The 19,331-nt window shown below is 38.8% G+C and overlaps 1 protein-coding gene across 1 annotated transcript in view; it reads left to right on the top strand.

Moving 5' to 3' along the window:
• The window catches only part of asz1 (ankyrin repeat, SAM and basic leucine zipper domain containing 1), a 233,506-nt gene that overhangs the window by 24,676 nt on the left and 189,499 nt on the right, over nucleotides 1-19,331 (top strand). Inside the window, exon 4 of the mRNA XM_028811545.2 lies at nucleotides 5,941-6,052. Within this exon, the coding sequence (XP_028667378.2) occupies nucleotides 5,941-6,052 (112 nt within the window). The remainder of the gene's footprint in view (nucleotides 1-5,940; nucleotides 6,053-19,331) is intronic.

The raw sequence follows: 19,331 nt of genomic DNA, 5'->3' as shown, positions 1-19,331 counted from the left end.
CGAGGGATTACTGTATTTGATTTCAATCTGTAACAGCCGGTGTAATTTATGATATTTGCAAAGGTGTTTTTTTTTTTTTTTTTGAATTCACTTTTCATTCTCTGTCGGGTTCAGGATCCTTCCCTACCACCCCCCCTCCCCCCCACCCACTTGACACTGCAGTTTTCACATAAAGACGCGCTATAGCTCTGCAGTGTACTTGCGACTGCATTGTCGTACCAATGCTTGCGAACTGAAGTGTCTGCATGCACTTTTCGTGGCATTACATGTGTATTTTTTGAGCATGCCCATGTAGCTCAAACACAGGAACATATGTTGATGTAAAAGTATAACAAAACAAGTGCACTTTTATTCAAGACTATCAACGAAGAAAAAAGAAAGCAAGTTACAGTAGGTGGTTTATATGACAGCTTGCGTGGTGCAATGCTAAGAATTGCCGATTTCCATTCTGTGCTATATAACTGTTAACTGTTAACATTTGAATCTGATGATTGCATATAGCGCTGTCTTATTCAGTGTGCGCAAGAACATGCAGGTGGCCAGTTGCTGCGTGCTACAATGCACATTTTAAAAAAAGAGAGACAAATATATGAGACGTTTTGAAGAAATCATTTTATGACGCGAATAGTACCAATCAGAAAACATTGTCGAAGTAATGCAATATTATTTGAAAATGAACAGCGTCAGTTTGGGTGTGAAGTTATACTGGCGCTGTTTGAGTTAGATCAGAAGCTGAATAAGCTGAACAAGCTCCTGTTCTGACTCTAAGTAAAAAGCATGAATTAATCAACAGAAATAACTGCGATCGACATTTTAAACTTAATGATTTACAGTGCATACCAATTTATAAATTTTATGTCCGTTTGAGGAAAAAAAAAACACTTTCTCCAAAGCTGGGAATCGAACTCGCGTCTCTGTAGCACGGCAGGGTTGCTGTGCTCCAAGTCAGCAAATTTTAGCGTTAAGCCACGGAAAGTATTGTAGCATCCTCGAACCTTTTGTGCTAGTGTTTATTTGATGTTTGGACTTCAGGTTTCACATATTCTATAGTTTATGCCTACATTTTGTAACATTTATTACTAAAATATGAAAAAGTTTCTGTTTTAGCAATGTGTTTACACAGATCACTGTAGAAATGGAACACGCATGAAATGTGTGTATTCCAAATAACGATCTATTATTTCCATTGTAAAACTCCAGCAGTTCAGTCACTCCCAGATAATCAAACAAGGCATGAGCTGGGAAAACTTAGTGAACGTTCTGCGATGGTGGGGGATGGAATAGCCGGCTACTTGCTGCTCGTCTTAATCGGCACATTTAGAAGACAAAAGAGAGGTGAGAACGGTTTTAAGGTGGGCCGGATCTACGAGTTTTTTAAGTAGACTCTGGTAATTCTAGTGTTAATGTTGGCTGACCTCTTTGTGTCAGCACCTACTTTTTTCTTTTGCAGCATTGCACATACACTCTACCTGTCCACAGTGTGAATTCCACCCTTGTTGCCAGTTGAATTGCTGTGGACTTGTAACATGAAGCCTCTCGGTTGAAAGATTTGTGATGTGGTGAACTCCTGTTGGTGAGATGAGATCTCCAGTTGTCAGAATTGAGTATTTTACAGCATGAGCTAAATGGAGAACTCCAACCGACAGCTGTGCAGAGCCTGTCTTTGACCCCTGTGAGTGGTGCGTGTGAACCGCTGATGGGCGTTATCCGGATGTATGTGTTACCTGTGTGTATGCAATGTTTATTGCACAGGGTAATCTATCCAGTATGTTTTGTTCATTTGAATCACTAGCACAAGTCATAAAACAGGCTACACTTACATCCTGCCTTTGGAATTGACCAAGAGTTTAACTTTAGTGAAAACCATTCACTTTAATATATACATTGGAATTGAGTGATCGGATAGAATGAAGTGTTGGACATTTAAACTAACATGTTACATGATAGAATATTAACCGTTTATAGCCATATTTGTGGTCCTGTTGAAACCTGTGTTCACTTGCTGTGAATAAGACGATGAATGATTATAAAAAAAGAGACAAAACTGCTGAAGAAACAAATACAAAGCCACCAAGCGTAGAGGGTAGTGCTGGGCAGTATACCAGTTCATACCGAAAACCGTTTTTTATTTTTTTTATGATATGGATTTTTCTTATACCGCAACACCGGTTTAAATTGCCTAAACGACGTTCGGAATGTGGCGCAGCGGGAAAATGTTTAAGTGGGGACCTTTTTCACCGCTACACCGCTAAACACAGATTTGTTGCACTAGGGCTCTCTTTCACTGCTACACCACCAAATAGTGGGCGGTAGCATAGGTATTCTGCGCGGTGAAAATGGACAGAGAGCATTCTGAAACTGAACTAAAAGTAAAGTTGAACATGTGATGAACAGAAGAACTTTCGCCAAAAAAAAGGAGTCACATCCGTCGCCTGGAGATACTTTAGTTTTAAAAGGTCAGATGTGTAAATACTGTTTCTATACTACTGGATAATACTGCAAGCCAAGTTGTACTTGTTTTTGTACTTGCTAGTGTATGTTTTGCTTGTATTCATTCTGCGATGTGCTATTGACTCGTTCAGAGATGAGCGCAAATCTGAATGGATGGCATAATTAAACATGTATAACGAAGATATTTTTAAAGTTCTGAACACTCCGTCGGCTAAGTTAATAACTAGTTTTAATTTCACAAAGACATTTATCGTGTGGTGATTAACACAAAGTATTTGATGTGCTGCATTAACTTGTGATGGGGTTTGAGAAAATCTAGTAAATTAAACATTGATTTTAGGATGAAGTTTAGTTTACAACATTCTACTTTAATTATAAAATAAACTGAGAATAAAGTGGAAAAGTTGACTTTAATCTTGACATAGTCAACATGTCGAATTTATTCTCGACATATAGTTTGTTTTTTTCTTCCGTGTCCATATTTTTTTTTTCTTCACAGTGGCCCTAATGCGCTTCCATAGGGCTATACCACAAACAGCATTATAAATGCAAGTTGCAGTTTTTATTATTTATGTATATAGCTTAGCTTGAAGCAAGGTCCATATTAATGCTGTTTGCCTAAATGATGGTACAGTTGGTAAGATGTCATGACATTGTCATCACCAAGATTGCACTTGTTTTATTTTATTTTAATTTGGTGAATACTGTGTAATGCACCTGGGCTTGAAGCCTTGAAGTAATGGTGCAACTATCAGTAATACTATTATGTATTTTATTGTTATTATTTATTAGTTTAAATATTATGCAGTTTAATGATGGTAAAATGGTTTAAAAAGTCACTTTAACATGTCAGTGGACAGAGATTGTTAACATTAACAGAAAGTGTAGTTGGTTTACAAAAAATATTTACTATTTATTCCTTTTCTAAGACATGTTCAGTGCAATCCAACTTTTGACAAACACCTCTGGATATTTTACTAAGTCTAAATGCCTCTTTGGATGGTTGAAAATATGTTGTCAAAATCATAGTTTAAGCTTTTGCAAAATTTGTTCAATTAAAGGTTCTATATTTTGACTGCATCTGTCATGCAATGTGATTCCTTCTCTTTAGTGCCACCCCCTTGAAAACTATCACTTTATGGGGCCGTGCAAACCTGGATTAATACTTGTGTGCACATTAAAATGTCTTTTTGTACGATGTACAATTCTCATAACAGTCTACTAGGTTATTCTTAGCCAGTCTACTGCAGTAATTGCAGTGGAAAATGTGGTTAACATCCACTCATGCATGGGGAAAAAAATACCGTCTAATACCGTGAACCGGCAGAATTTAGAAAAATACCGTGATATAGAATTTTGGTCATACCGCCCACCTCTAGTAGAGGGTCTGTCAGATATAAATCCATAATGTTGGCGGTTTTCCAGAGTGGCTGCATTTGTATCGTCAGGCCATCATAAATGTATACATTTAAATGCATACATCACAGGAGATTTGTGGATGAACTCTTTGTGAAAGGGGCTGTAGGATAGACAAAACCATTGCAACAACCATTTAACCAAACACTGGCATTTAAATTAAACGTCTTATGCTGAATTTCAAAGCATATGTTATCCACCACCGATGACTGATGGTGTGTTTTTTTTTTTTAATGAAATTATTTGATTTCAAGTAATGTTTTAAAACTATATTCAGGAGTCATATTAATCCTAATAATTGTGATTCAAATGTGAAAATCATTTTTTTTTTGGTATAATTAAACAGTCAAGCATTAACATTATCTTAATCAGTTGGACACTGTGTATAGACCAGACCTATTTTAATGATCTGGCCAAAGATTTCTAGAGAGCAGGGTGCCTCAAGAGCAGAATCCTGATAAGAGTTATTCAGTCAGGACAGCTCAGAGCACCGCTGTATGGGGTGGTGGTTTGGGCACAAAGGAGCTGCATCAGCCCACTTTTGATGCAAAGCAGCAACTAAATTGCATTATAAAATTAAAGCAAAGAATATGAATGGCTATAACATTGTTGGTTGTCTAGAGTTGGTTCATATATGTCGAGCAAACTAATGTAACATGCGAAGTTTCCAAAAAGAAAATAGCAGTATATGAGAGCACAGAATGAAGTTAAAGCCTGGCTTCAACAAACAGCTCTCTAGAATTCTTTGCCCTGATTCTGACATAGTGGATAAGGCTTTGGCTGAGGTTGTGTGTTCGTATCCCACTACTGATTCTATGTGACCATCACCAAGTCACTTCACCTGCCCGTGCTCAAATTGAGGAAAAAAAAAAAAAAACTAAATATAGCCATCTGTGCCTCAAATGTTGCAAGTTACCTTGAATAAAGCTGTCGGCCAAACAAATAACATTTGTGTATTTTAATAAAATACAGTACATTATATATATTTATCATTGAATGCACAAGGCACACTGAATGTTATATATTTCATTAGCCAGTGTGATTACATAAGGAGCTGAGCATGCTTTACCTGAGACTGGGGTAGGAAAAATGGCACCACTGTCCATCACACCTTCTTACCCTTCAACAGTGGCTATACCACGATGGGAAGAAGAATGAGCATTCTGTCTGTAATGAGTGGCTGGAGGACTATCAGTGCACACTTGAAGTGCAATCCTCCTGTTACATGCTCAGCTTCACATGAGCAACAAGCTGTAGAATTAGTTTCTTTATATGTCTGTAGTAATTCAGTATGCAATATTTAATATAAATTTTTTGGTATGGCATAACTGAGCCTGTCATGAATTATCAACAGCTTTTCTGTAGTTTCATTTTATATTGTGATAGAAATAAGTTAACGGAAGAATTCAATTCAATTCACATGTTTTCAGTTTACACTTGAATTCCTGTTTCGTTTAAAAATTGAATGCATCTGTTGGTTTAAATGAACTATTGAAGACATTACCAGAGTTGGCTCAGAATGAATGAATTAGTGAAGACAATTATATGTCATGCACAGATGATTATATGAGCCTAACCAAAGCTTAAAGCTTCAAAAGGAAATAATTAAAAACACATAAACTCCAAAATTCTAAATTTTGCCTTCGGATAAAGAAATGTGGCTTTGATTGATCAAGTTGATATGTTAAACAGAGTTTTATCGTCACTCTATCAGCTTTTGATCATACCTGTTTATTTTTACCATTTTTTTTTCTTAAAGTGAATGGCATATATTGCTATTTGTCAGTCAAGATTAAATTAATAATTTTCAGCAAATTTAATCTCTATTGTTTATGCAGTGCTCATTTTTTTAAAATTAAAGTAGTTTAAAGGCAGTTTTTTTTCTTTCTTTCATATAAACTTCTGCATTACCAGGCTATCCACAATTGTAACACAGACAACTCCATACACATTTTGCGTCCTCTACTTCTGTTAAATTTTAACCTATGCACTCCAGTATAGTGAAAGCATGTTAAATCCATGAAGATGGATTACTTTGCTGATATTTGTACCTCTTTTTGTTTAACTGTACAGATAAATACACAACCTTGATGGCTGCCTGCACAGCATCAGGCCTGGAAGAAAAAATTGTGAAGTGTGTTGAACTCCTGCTGTTGAGGAATGCTGACCCAAATGTCTCTAACAAGTAAGAAAAAAAGCTGTATTTGTAAGAGAACCTCATGTCTTGCAAAAATGTGTTTTCTGACAACTTCCCATTTTGAATAAAAGCAGTTGGCAAAAATAGGCATTAAAGCTTTTTTCAGGGCTCAACATTTTAAAACATTTGAAATTGCCATAAAAGCTAAGCACACTTTTTTAGTGTGTTCCAAACTATTCTTTTAGGTTTATTTCTTTTCTTCCTCAGTCAAATTTTTATGAAACGTTTTAGCCAGACGAAACATAATTTAACACAAAAACTTTTCATGTGCATTTGCATATAATGCGAAAAAGCACCAACACCCACATCCTAGTGGCAAAATACCTACAAGAGTTGTGGGCACTGAAGTGGCTTCTACTTGATGTTCTACCTGTAAAAAAAAAAAACGCTTCTGTGACTGCTTAGCAGCTTGTACTCCCTTCATACTCAATAGCTCACTTGTCATGCTTCTTCAAGTAAGTTGTGTGAGGTTCATGACCATTAAAAAAAAAAAAAAAAAAATGCAAGCAGCTTATGTAGAAATGAGGAAAGAGGAGACCTGCTCCATAACTATTGCTGGGTGACACGTTATGCATACAGTAAATAAACCTGTACTCAATTTTTCTTTTGCTAAAACAACATATCTGCATTTTGTGCACATTTGAGTGATTCAATATTTCTATAAGTAATTTGCAGTTTGCCACAATGACCTGGTATCCAACAAGGAACAATTCACCTAGAAATCTTAGCTTGAGACTTGATAAGAGATTTTTGTTCTCCATTGGGCGATTCTTTAAAAAGTTTAAGTAATTTAAACTGTAATTAGCTGTGAGCCCTCCAAAACTAACAGCACATCAATCAATGCAATTTTACTTTAGGCTACTTCACTTGAGCTTAACTCTACTGTATGTGAAAGCTGTTTCAGCATCACAAGCCTATTTGGGCTGCATTCCTAACTACATGAAATTATAAAATGCTGTTAAAAAACTTGTGTTAGTAGGGTACATAAAATATATGTAATTATGTTCAACTTTTGCTTTTATTTACTGTATGAACCAGTAGTGGTGTACTGCGTGATAACATGCAGTGAATACACTTGACTTATAGTTTTCATACTCTGTACGTTTAGCATTCGTTTGCTCAGAGGTTGATGCACTTGCTGCTTCGTGAGCAGCTGTTGTTTTTTCTGCTCTCTAGCGGTCGACTTCTCTTCTTCCGTCGGCATCGTTTCTTGTTAAAACTGATTAAGTCAGTTTTTGTGTTGCAATTACTTAGTATGTTTTTCTTAATTTTTCACTTAAGCTGGCACTTAAGTCTTCAATCTGCCTCAAAAATGATTTAGCCTGTACGCATGCGCCACACAGCTGCCCTGCTGCCCACTGCCAATAAAATAAAATAAAAATAAAAAGAGTAATAAAAATCATCACCCCAAAAGCGGAAATTAGAGGTCACGTAGTATATGTGTACCAAATTCCAGGTCAATAGGTCAAACAGTTTGCGAGCTACAGGTGATTTAAAATCCTGGACAAGCGGACAACCAAGGTAGCATATTATATAAGAAGATATGGCACACTGTTACAAAATAATAAACAAAATGTGATAATCAAGTCAACTGAAAACTTTTAAAACCATTAACTCGTCTAACACATCTGAAAGTTATGCCATGCCTACATTTTCATGTGTTTTGATCATATTAATGTTCTAATGTCAAACCCATTAAATGACTCTTACAGGGGTGTTTGATGTGATCTACTGTATATATAATTGTGACTTGGATGAGTTGGTTGTTGGTGTTTTTAGGTGAATTTTTAACATTTATACAGACCTCCAGCGCACTGTTGTATGGGTAGGAAGATCACAAGACCAGATAATGGAAAGGAATGGTGTTTTTTTTTTGTTTTTTTTTTTGGGAAGCAAGGCCTATGCTTGTGTGCAAATATACTCTTTAGACTAATTTAGGAAAAAACATTGTCTTGACACCTGTGTTCAATTTTAGGTTATTAAAGAGTGGGCTGTGGAGATGCCACCCTGAAAGCAGTCCCAGTTTCTTCTTATGATGGCATATCTAAAGACCATAGGAAGCAAGGGGCTTGTTTTTGGGGAAGGGAACTTTAATCTGCAACACAGAGATGGGAGTAAAGATAGAGTGTAAGAGACGTGAGTAATTCTGATAAGGCCCAGATGACAGAGTTCGAGCATTTTCAAAATGTTAGGGCTTCTGGAGTGCTCACAGTCAGCCATGGTGAGTAGCTATCAGCTGTAGTACAGGGAGGAGAAAAACAGCCAAGACTTATTAAAGGAACAGGTCAAAGAAGGCTATCCTTTCTGGTACAAATCAACAGAATTTCTACTGTTGCACAAATGGTAAATAATTTTAATGATGGTTATGGGATCCTGGGTATGACGTGGTCCTGTGTATGACTTTAAACTGCATGCAGCCCTGTAAGCGGTCCGCCATCTTGCAGGGAAATCATGGGGGTTGGTGGCAGGATTGGCACTCCAGCCAATGTTAAAAAAGAAAAAAAAAAGAAACGTCAAAACCATCGGAGAAGCAATGGAGTCAGGCCTGTTGGGAATCAGAACTGGTGTGGTGCTGAGGCGTTGCTCGCTGCACGGCAGCACTTGGGTCCCAATTTGAGGTGGTGCGTGGAATGTCTTGCCTCTCAGGCATTATGGTCATCTTCATCTGCTGTCAGAGGAGCTGTGTAAACTCCGCATTTCAGTGGTGGCACTTTCTGAGGTGCGCAGACCTGGGACTGGCCAGATCTCTGTATGTGGATATACCTTTTATTGGTCTGGTCACTCTGATGGCTGTCATACTTGGGGAGTATTTCTCCAAACTTTAAATTTTATGACTAGGCATTTATGCTCTGTCCATTTCAATCAAGGTTTGATCCTTGTAACAATCAATTTGGAGGCCTTTTGAATCTTTTGTTGCATCACATAACTTTTCCAAGATATTATTTACCAAAACAACAGAAGATATATAAAACTTAGATTTTTTTATATATAAGCTTAGCACTTTGTTCTGTTGCTGTAGTGCACTGTCGGGCAACCAGTGCGCCGTGGAATCTTCTAGGGGTGCCGCGAAAACTTTTGTAAAATATTTAAAATTGCGTGTTTTTGAACTTTTGGTTGATTTAAAAAGATGTTTATAAAAAAAAAATATTTTATGTTGGAAAAACAGATAACGGTTAATCAGATTGTTGAATAAACGAATGTATTTATTTTGAATGCAAGTTAAAATTTTCGCTGTTCACCATTCATCATAATATCAACACCAGCAGTGTCAAAAACACATCTCGTGAGACTTAAAAAGTCTCGTCGTTAGAAGATTTCGCTCACTGTACGGATAGAAGAAGGCAGAGCAAATATAGAACGAGAAAATACGAACACTACATTTCGGCTCTTGCCGACGAGAGAGTATCGCTATAGCTGCAGCTCTCACCACTTAATCGTCTGAGTATTACTATTGAAAAATTAACCTTATTTTCGCTCTGGCACCACTGATAAACACAGTAAACTTTGTAAACTCAGTGACCTTTTCCAGTTTACTATTTGGAAGCTCTTATCTCTGTGAGCAAGGTTTTTCAACACTTACAGAAATGAAGTCTAAAACGCGAGAGACTTCAAATGATCGACAAGGAAATGCGCATCTGTCTTTCGAAAATTGATCCTCGCATCAATTTCATATGTGCTGAAAAACAATCTCAACGTTCACATTAATTAAATTTAAGATTTATCCTTCCATCCATCCATTTTCCAACCCGCTGAATCCGAACACAGGGTCACGGGGGTCTGCTGGAGCCAATCCCAGCCAACACAGGGCACAAGGCAGCAACCAATCCGAGGTGCCAACCCACCGCAGGACACACACAAACACACCCACACACCAAGCACACACTAGGGCCAATTTAGAATCACCAATCCACCTAACCTGCATGTCTTTGGACTGTGGGAGGAAACCGGAGCGCCCGGAGGAAACCCATGCAGACACGGGGAGAACAAAGATTTATCCTTTGATTCCTTTATTAATAAAATGTCTTTCAAACTTGTAAAATTAACTGTTTTTATTGGCGATTGTCCATAGATTGTGTCATCATGACTTTATTTATGGACAGTCCCTCGGGTGCGCCACGAAAGAAAATTTTTGGACTTAGTGCGCCGCAACTCAAAAAAGGTTGCCTTTCGCTGCTGTAGCGGATCGGCTTTTTCTGATGGTTTCCAATGTCACTCCTTTCAACGAGCATATTATGAGACTCAGATTATGGCACTACCTGGGTGCCTTATCTGTTGTCTTGGTATATGCTCTGACTGCTGTGAGTTATGTCTCGGTGAGGGAGACATTTTATTCACAGCTTTGTTTGGTGGTTGATGGGTGCCCATGAGGTGACATTCTTCTGGTCATGGGCGACTTCAATGCAACCACTAGCACTGACGGGGCTGGCTGTGAGGATATTCTTGGTCCCCATGGGATTGGTGACCATGGTGAAAGCGGCTCCATGTTCCTTGAGTTTGCGAAAGGTCAGGGGCTGTGAATCGCTGGATCCTGGTTCCAGTGCCCTTAGCCACATCGTTGGACTTGGTACTCCAGTACTGGTGGTGCGGTGAAGGAGATGGATCACATCCTCATGGGCAGATACTGGAGGCTCTTGCAATACTGCAGGGTCTACAGAAGTGCCCATTTTGTGAATTCTGACTACAGACTTGTTGTTGCTACTCTGAAGATCCAGCTTAGGTCCAGTAGGCTACCACCTTCTAGGAAAATGAGTCTGGATTTGGCCAGACTCCCAAGATCAGGCTGTTTCTAATGAGATTGCATGCAGTTTGTGTGGGGACCTTGCAGCTATAGGTGCGACTGATGATCCTAATGTGATTTGGGAGACCTTCCATGACAGGACCCTGAAGGAGGTGGTTTATCTCGCAGGGCACCCTGAATATCATCGAGAGGAGTCACCGCGCATGGCTTGATGTCAACTCTGGTCTGTACCGGGAACTGAGGAGGACGGCTGCATGGGCTCTGAAGGCAGATAAAGAGGCGTTTGTTAGAAGAATCTGTGAGCAAGTGACAAACCATCTGTGGTCTAGCGAGGAATTTAAGCATTACGCACATCCAAATCTGTTCCTTGGAGAGTCACAGTCAGGGCGGCTGATGGAACGTTCCTTACAGGTGACACTGCAGTTGTGAACTGCTGGGCCAGCTACTTTGAGCAGCTGTTCAAAGGTGATCCTCCAGCTAGGACGAAGGATATCTTTGGGTTCAGGGTTTCTGAGGCTGATCCTCCAATTAGCTGTGAATGAGTTCTTGCTCCTACTCTGTTCAGTGCTTGCACCGACTGGGTGTTGGGCAAGGTCGTGGGGTCCAGTGGCTGTGGGGCATCTTTTGGCAAAGAAAGATTCACTGATCTTGACTTTGTTGATGATACTGTGGTCTTCGACATAAACGGCGAGAATAAAGTGGAAATGTCAACTTTAATCTCGACAAAGGCGTCAAAATTAAAGTAGAAATGTCGAGAATAAAGTCATCATGTCGACTTTATTCTCGACATATAGTTTGTTTTTTTTCTTCCGTGTCCGTATTTTTTCTTCTTCACCGTGGCCCTAATACGATTCCGTAGGGCTATACCACAAATAGCATTATAAATGCAAGTTGCAGTTTTATTATTTATGTATATAGCTTAGCTTGAAGCAAGGTCCATATTAATGCAGTTTGCCTAAATGATGGTTCAGTTGGTAAAGATGTCATCACCAAGATACACTTTTTTTATTTTATTTTAATTTGGTGAATACTGTGTAATGCACCTGGGCTTGAAGTCTTGAAGTAATAGTGCAACTATCAGTAATAATACTACTGTATTATTAATTTTATTATTATTTATTAGTTTAAATATTATGCAGTTTAATGATGGTAAAGCTGTTTAAAAAGTCACTTTAACGTGTCAGTGGACAGAGATTAATATTAACAGTGTAGTTGGATTACAAAAAATATTTACTATTTATTCCTTTTCTAAGACATGTTCAGTGCAATACAACTTTTGACAAGCACCTCTGGATATTTTACTAAGTCTAAATGCCTCTTTGGATGGTTGAAAATATGTTGTCAAAATTTTAGTTTAAGTTGTTTGCAAAATTTGTTCAATGAAAAGGTGCTATATTTTGACTGCATCTGTCATGCAGTGTGATTCCTTCTCTTCATTAGTGCCACCCCCTTGAAAACTATCACTTTTATGGGGCCATGCAAACCTGTATTAATACTTGTGTGCACATTAAAATGTTTATTTGTACAATATACAATGCTCATGACAGTGGAATAGGTTATTCTTAGCCAGTCTACTGCAGTAATTGCAATGGAAAATGTGGTTAACATTCCCTCATGCATGGGAAAAAAATACCGTCGAATACCGTGAAACTGGTATAATTTAAAAAAAATACCGTGATATAGAATTTTGGTCATACCGCCCACCCCTATTCAGAGGTGTTGTAGAGTAACATCATACTTTGTCAATTTGACACATACAGTAGTGCAGCAACAGTCTATTAGGCAAGTGATCATAGTTTTTTTGCTCATCAGTATATGTAAAAACTAATTGCTAAATTTATTTAAAGACTTGGGAGGATTTTTATAACTTTTTTTTAAAACTGAGATTATACACCAGGCTGTTTAATATTACATATGTAAGTTTAAACATTAAAGTGTACTGAAGACATCCAAAGTTGTTTTCCAAATAAATGTGTTATTGGAAGCAGTAAAGTTATCCACTTACAGACAAATATATTTAGTTATTTAGTGTTCATTTTCATAATTTTTCAACTCGCAGCAAGTTTGCATGCTGTCCACTGCTGAAGTTAATGCACATTTTTTCAATGTGTTACCTTGATACCTCTGTATTTGTCTTGTGAACATTTATAGCTCTCATTTCTGTATTAAAGGGTAAATTTGTAATTTTTCAAAATTATTACATTACAAACATGGCATATATACTTTTTCATGTGAAATCTCCAAACTCCAGAGTTTTCTATAAAGTTTAAAGAAGTATCTTGCCCGCATAGGTGCTTTACAATGCAGACAATTGGATATGAAGCAGGACTGGAAAATAAAAGCCGAAAATTTACTGGATACATCCTCTTTGACAAAAGAAAACATTCTTTCAGAGTGTCAGATGCATGTTTGTCACAACAAAAGGGATCTGGAAATAATCATTTCATTGCATATTCCTGGTGCTGTTTTTCTTGAGGTAAGGATATGTTTTCTGTTTGCTTGTGTGAGTTCTCGCCTAAATACGTAAGTAAATGAAAACAACACCAACCAAGTGGCACGAAAAGTTCACTGTGATGTTATTTTTCAAGCAGAAACTTCTTCCCAGGGGTGTGAAAGGTTATTGTGGGCGACTACAAGTGCTAAGGTGGTGCGCACTGCTAGTTTTCTTTTGAAATGTCTGAATCTCATAGTAGTGGTGTTCAAAAATGATATAAGAGCTTTTACAATGTCTGTTTTAATCGAAAGTCACAAATCAATACACAACAACTGTCTTGGCTTGAATAATGGACGTATTCATTAAGTTTTAAGGCTTTTGTTTTCCGACTTTACCCATGCCTCATTTTTTCCAGTGTATAAGTCTACAACGCCTGGCATGTTCTTCATCTATTCTAGTAATTTCGCTTCTTAACTCTGATATTTTCTTGGTTTCTAATTTATTTCTGTGGGAAACAAATGAAATAATCTGTCCTCTTAAGAAGGCCTTTAGAGTTTCCCAGAGTGTTCCTGCGGAAACCTCTGTGGACGTGTTTGTCTCTAGGAAGAAGCTGATTTGTTTGGATATAAATTCTGTGCAGTTCTCGTCTGCCAGTAGAAGAGGGTTAAGGCGTCATCTGTGAGGTGAGTGTGAGGGGCTTATTGATTTTAGCTCCAAGACTAGAGGTGCATGGTCGGAGATAACAATTGTGTCGTATTTGCATGATTTAATTGTAGACAAGAAATTATTATCTATAAAAAAAAAAAAAAAAAATCAATTCTTGAGTAGCTATAATGCACTGGTGAGTAGAACGAATATGTTCTTGAGTTTGGGTTAAGAAACCTCCAGGGGTCTGATAAGTTGTGATCATTTAAAAACTGTATAATTGTCTTTGCAGTATTAGATATCGTCCCCCCTGACACAGGAGTCTTATCTAAGAGTGGATTTAAAACCCAATTAATGTCCCCAGCCATTATAATTTTATGAGTGTTCACATTGGGAATGGATACAAATAGATTTTGCATGAATTCCTTATCATCAGCATTAGGTGCATAAACATTTATCAAAATCATTTTACTGTTATATAAGTTGCCCATGACCATCACATATCTCCCTTCAGGGTCCGATACTACATCTGATGCTACAAATGGAACTGTTCTGTGTATGAGAATTCCCACCCCTCTAGTTTTCTTTATAAAGCTAGAATGGAACATTTGGCCAGTCCAGTCTTTTTGTAGTATGAACTGATCCTTGCTTAGTAAGTGGGTCTCCTGTAAAAATACTATTTTAGCGTTTAAGCCTGTTAGGTGAGAGCATACTTTCTTTCTCTTTAATTTGTGATTCAGGCCTTTAACATTCCAGCTCACAAAGTTAACTGTCCCATCATGGAGACATTGATTCTGAGTTTTCAATGTCATTTTATAGTCTTAACTGGTAATGAGGCAGTTTCAATCTTAGTTTAAAATTTCCCCATGAGTTATTGCATTTTAGCCTATTGGTTGCATTGATATTTATAGTTATAGGGATTAGAAGAATAGATTAGCTATAGCCTTCTCTCCTTCTCTCCCCACCTTTATCCCCCCACCCCCCCCATTTTGCCCCCCCCACATGAGGCTTGATCCCACTTCACGATGTCCCGGTCCTCTGACATACGAAGAGACAGAGCACGTCCAAAACAAAACAAACCCCACCCCGCAGCGGCCTTAGAGAATTACAACAAAGAGATATCTATTGCAGCTGAATTCTTAATACTATCTGCCGAAAATATAATCATTAACAATCTAAGCTTAAAATAATCTTCAGCAATTTTAAAAATTTAAATATTAAGATGATAAAATAATGAACCCTGGGAATGATTTTAAAAAGTAGTCTAGGATAAACATGGTAATTCCTACTGTAATAGTATAATGTAATAGTATAAATAGCAATAAACCAAGTGTATGATGTTAAACAGTCTACTTTAAGGTAATAAAAAAAACCAAATCCTACTTTAATTACTTCCACACTCACGTCTATAACTCTGATTAACACATAAACATAAAATGTCCAGATAAAGAAAAGGATGTATAATTATAATACCAGTCTCTTTAAATATGGATCCGGAGAGCAGATGACAGGTCCTTCACATACCTTGATAGAATATGGCTCATTAACTTTCAAAAGTGTGTCGGAAACAGCTTCTTTAATTCCTTTTTGGCTTCTTCTATGCTTGAAAAAATATAATATTGATCTTGAACTTCCACTTTCAGTTTGGCGGGATACAAGAGGCTGTATTTGATATCGGCTTCCCGTAGCAACTTTTTAATGTCAGAGTAGGCTGCACGTTTTGCAGCTGTTGATGGTGAGAAGTCGGGGAAAATACGAATAAGATTATTTTCAAATATAATTTCTTGCTTGTGTCTGAGAAGTGCCATTACATCAAGCTTACATCGTAGTCGCACGAAGCGGACAATAAAAGACCTGGGTTTAAAGGTACTAGAACTGTATGTGCGATAAACAGCTGCTATCTCAATGTCGAGTTTAAAATCATCTCCAATTATTTTAGACAGTAATTCTACGGCAAATTTCATTGGGCTTGAGCTTTCTCGTTTCTCAGGTATACCCTCAATTCTTATATTATTTCTTCTGTGCCCATCTTCCAGGGCCGCAAGTCTGTTTCCGAGTTTTTGGCATTCGGAATTCACAGCTGTGGCTTTTTCATCGGCGTTAGATGCCAATTGTTCCGTCATCCAGCTGATCTGTAACGTCTTTAATCTGGTTGGTAAGCATTTTCAGTTTGAATCTATTTTCTTCGATGTGTTCTTCTAATTTCTCAAACATGCCTTTAAAGTTCACGTCAAAACGTTTAAATAGACGCGTTTCCCGGTCTTTGTTATCCTTCTTAAGCTCAATGTTAGACTTCATAAGATCATTCTTGTTTTCCTTCTTAAGCTCATTTATGGCCATAGCCAGTGTAGCAATCATCTTTTTCAGTTCGGATAGTTCGCTTCGGATTTCATGCTCTGCGAGTGGAAGTGCAGCTCCTGTTACGGCAGGTGCTGCAGGCTTGCGATGAGTAGATGAAAGCACATCCCGCAGGGCCTTTTCTAGTCTCGAATGAACCTCAGAAATCGGCGATCCAGCGCGACATGTATCACCTGTATCACTTGCACCTTTGCTCCCGTTTTCACTCTCAACTGGAGACGAAACAATGGAGCGGGGTCCCAGGAGATCCGCGCCTTCGTCTGCCTGTTCCAAGTCAGTTTCCGAGAGGCCATATCTTGTACTCGGGCCGGATGTCTGTCCAGACTTTGAAGCAACTTCAAGTTTCTTTTCCGGTTCTTTCTGACTTTTCTTCTTGTTACTCATGCTTGTATATTGTAGTGGAAGTTCCTTGGTCGGGTTAAATACAGGATACCTCTAAACAATGTGAAATACGTGGGAAATTAAAGCCACTGCAAGCGGAGCTCTGCTTGAGACGTCCATCTCCTATAACGGTTGAGACCAACTCACATTCTGACAATTACTTCAAAACCTTTCAGTTTCAGAATCTCTCCAGTTATGTGATTAGAGAATGCAGACTTGTATTGGGGAGTAAATTAAACACAGGGCTACCTTCCTACTATCCAGTTCATCCCTGCCTCATTGTGATCTCTCCCCACTGGAAACGCAATTTCCAAAAAGTGATTACAGGGCTCCTTCCCACCACACTGCCCAAATCAATCCATTAACCACGTATCTTCCTGAAGGTTAAGTAGAAAGGTTTTACAGTGATCCCTCGCTATATCGCGCTTCGTCTTTCGCGGCTTCACTCCATCGCGGATTTTAAATGTAAGCATATGTGAATATATATCGCGGATTTTTCACTGCTTCGCGGATGTCTGCGGTCTACAGTATGTGTGCTTCCTCAGTTGATTTGCCCAGGGGATGCATTTGAATTCAAACAAGGGACGCTATTGGCGGATGGCTGAGAAGCTACCCAATCAGAGCACGCAGTTAAGTTCCTGTGTGCTGCTGATTGGCTCAGCGACGGAGTGTTGCATTAACCAGGAAGTCTAATCTCACTCATTCAGCATTAACGTGCCCAAGCGCCAACAGAAGATGCAGATGATTGCAGAAAAGGTAAACGTTTTGGATATGTTGAAGGAAGAAAACAGCTACACCGCTGCAGGACACCATTACAGCATAAATGAGTCCACGATTCTTTTTATTTAAAAAGGAGGAAAAGCATATAAGATCTACGGCCGCAGTGTCCTTTAACCAGGGTGCAAAACGAGTTGCAATTGATCGTGATAAGGCAGTAGTCTGGATGGAATCTGCTTTAGGGATTTGGATTGAAGAGTGATGGAAGAACAACGACGGCGGTACTAAACAGTCGCCTGAAGAGGCTCCTTTAGAAGGGCTGTAACGCTATCCTTTGTTGTGCAGTAAAATTAAACTCATCGTTATCGGACAAGTCATTGTTGGTGAGTAACCATAATTAATTATTTATGTACAGTACTTATTACATGTACACAGTTTAGTGTCACTGTACACACATTTTACTGTATACCATTTTTCTTGCATTGTACGTATTTATTGCTGGTGGCCTGTCTGTTGTTATGGCTGTAACATATGTGATATCGGAGACGCTCGATATCTTTAAAATAATATTTAGGTTTTACTGTATGTAAACTGTGTTTACATACATAATTTCAACGAATCTTACCTAATATCTAAGAGAATGCAAAGAGTTTATGCTGTATAATTGTGCGTGAAATGTTTATAATAGTGTGGGAGAGTTTATAAGGGCTTAAAATATATAAAAATAACCATATAAACATATGGTTTCTACTTCGCGGATTTTCTTATTTCGCGTGTGGCTCTGGAACGCAACCCCCGCGATGGAGGAGGGATTACTGTATATTAAAATTTTGTAATTCTGTGGGGATGAAAATCATAGATAGATACTTTATTAATCCCAAGGGGAAATTCACATACTCCAGCAGCAGCATACTAATAAAAAACAATATTAAATTAAAGAGTGATAACAATGCAGGTATACAGACAGACAATAACTTTGAATAATGCTAACGTTTACCCCCCCCGGGTGGAATTGAAGAGTCACATAGTGTGGGGGAGGAATGATCTCCTCAGTCTGTCAGTGGAGCAGGAAAGTGACAGCAGTCTGTCGCTGAAGCTGCTCCTCTGTCTGGAGATGACACTGTTCAGTGGATGCAGTGGATTCTCCATAATTGATAGGAGCCTGCTGAGCGCCCATCGCTCCGCCACAGATGTCAAACTGTCCATCTCCATGCCTACAATAGAGCCTGCCTTCCTCACCAGTTTGTCCAATCGTGAGGCGTCCTTCTTCACTATACTGCCTCCCCAGCACACACCGCGTAGAAGAGGGCACTCACTACAACCGTCTGATAGAACATCTGCAGCATCTTATTGCAGATGTTGAAGGACTCCACCCTGACTGGGATATCCTGCAGGGTTCACAGAGTGAGAACATTGAGGAGGTTCTTGACTACACTACTGACTACATCAACTTCTGTATGGACATTGTAATTCCAGTAAGAACAGTATGCTGCTATGCTAACAACAAGCCGTGGATTACAAGTGACATCAAGGGCCTTTTGAACCAGAAAAAAAGGGCTTTTAAAGGCGGTGATCAGCATGAGCTCAAGCACGTGCAGCAGGAACTTCGAGTCCAGCTCAGGGCGGCGAAGGAGCAGTACAGGAGAAAGCTGGAGCAGAAGTTGCAGAATAACAGCATGAAGGAAGTGTGGGATGGAATGAAGATCATCACTGGCTGCAGTTCGAAGCGGTGTGCCACCATTGAGAGAGATGTGGAGAGAGCAAACCAGATGAACAACTTTTTTAACAGGTTTGACCACCCTAACCCACTCTCACCTCTGAGTACTGCACCCTCCACCCATCCTTCTGCTGATACCAGCATAGGAGAGAGTTTACCCCAACCCACAATTACAGCAGCCCAGGTAAGCAGAGAGCTGAGGAGACCACAGCAAAGCAGTGGGTCCAGATGGAGTATCGCCACGACTGCTGAAGGCCTGTACGTTGGAGCTGGGGAG

Source organism: Erpetoichthys calabaricus, chromosome 1 (genome assembly GCF_900747795.2).
Source record: "Erpetoichthys calabaricus chromosome 1, fErpCal1.3, whole genome shotgun sequence".
Lineage (NCBI taxonomy): Eukaryota > Metazoa > Chordata > Cladistia > Polypteriformes > Polypteridae > Erpetoichthys > Erpetoichthys calabaricus.
Note: the sequence above shows the minus strand (reverse complement) of the source record. Positions and strands in the feature narration are given on the sequence as shown.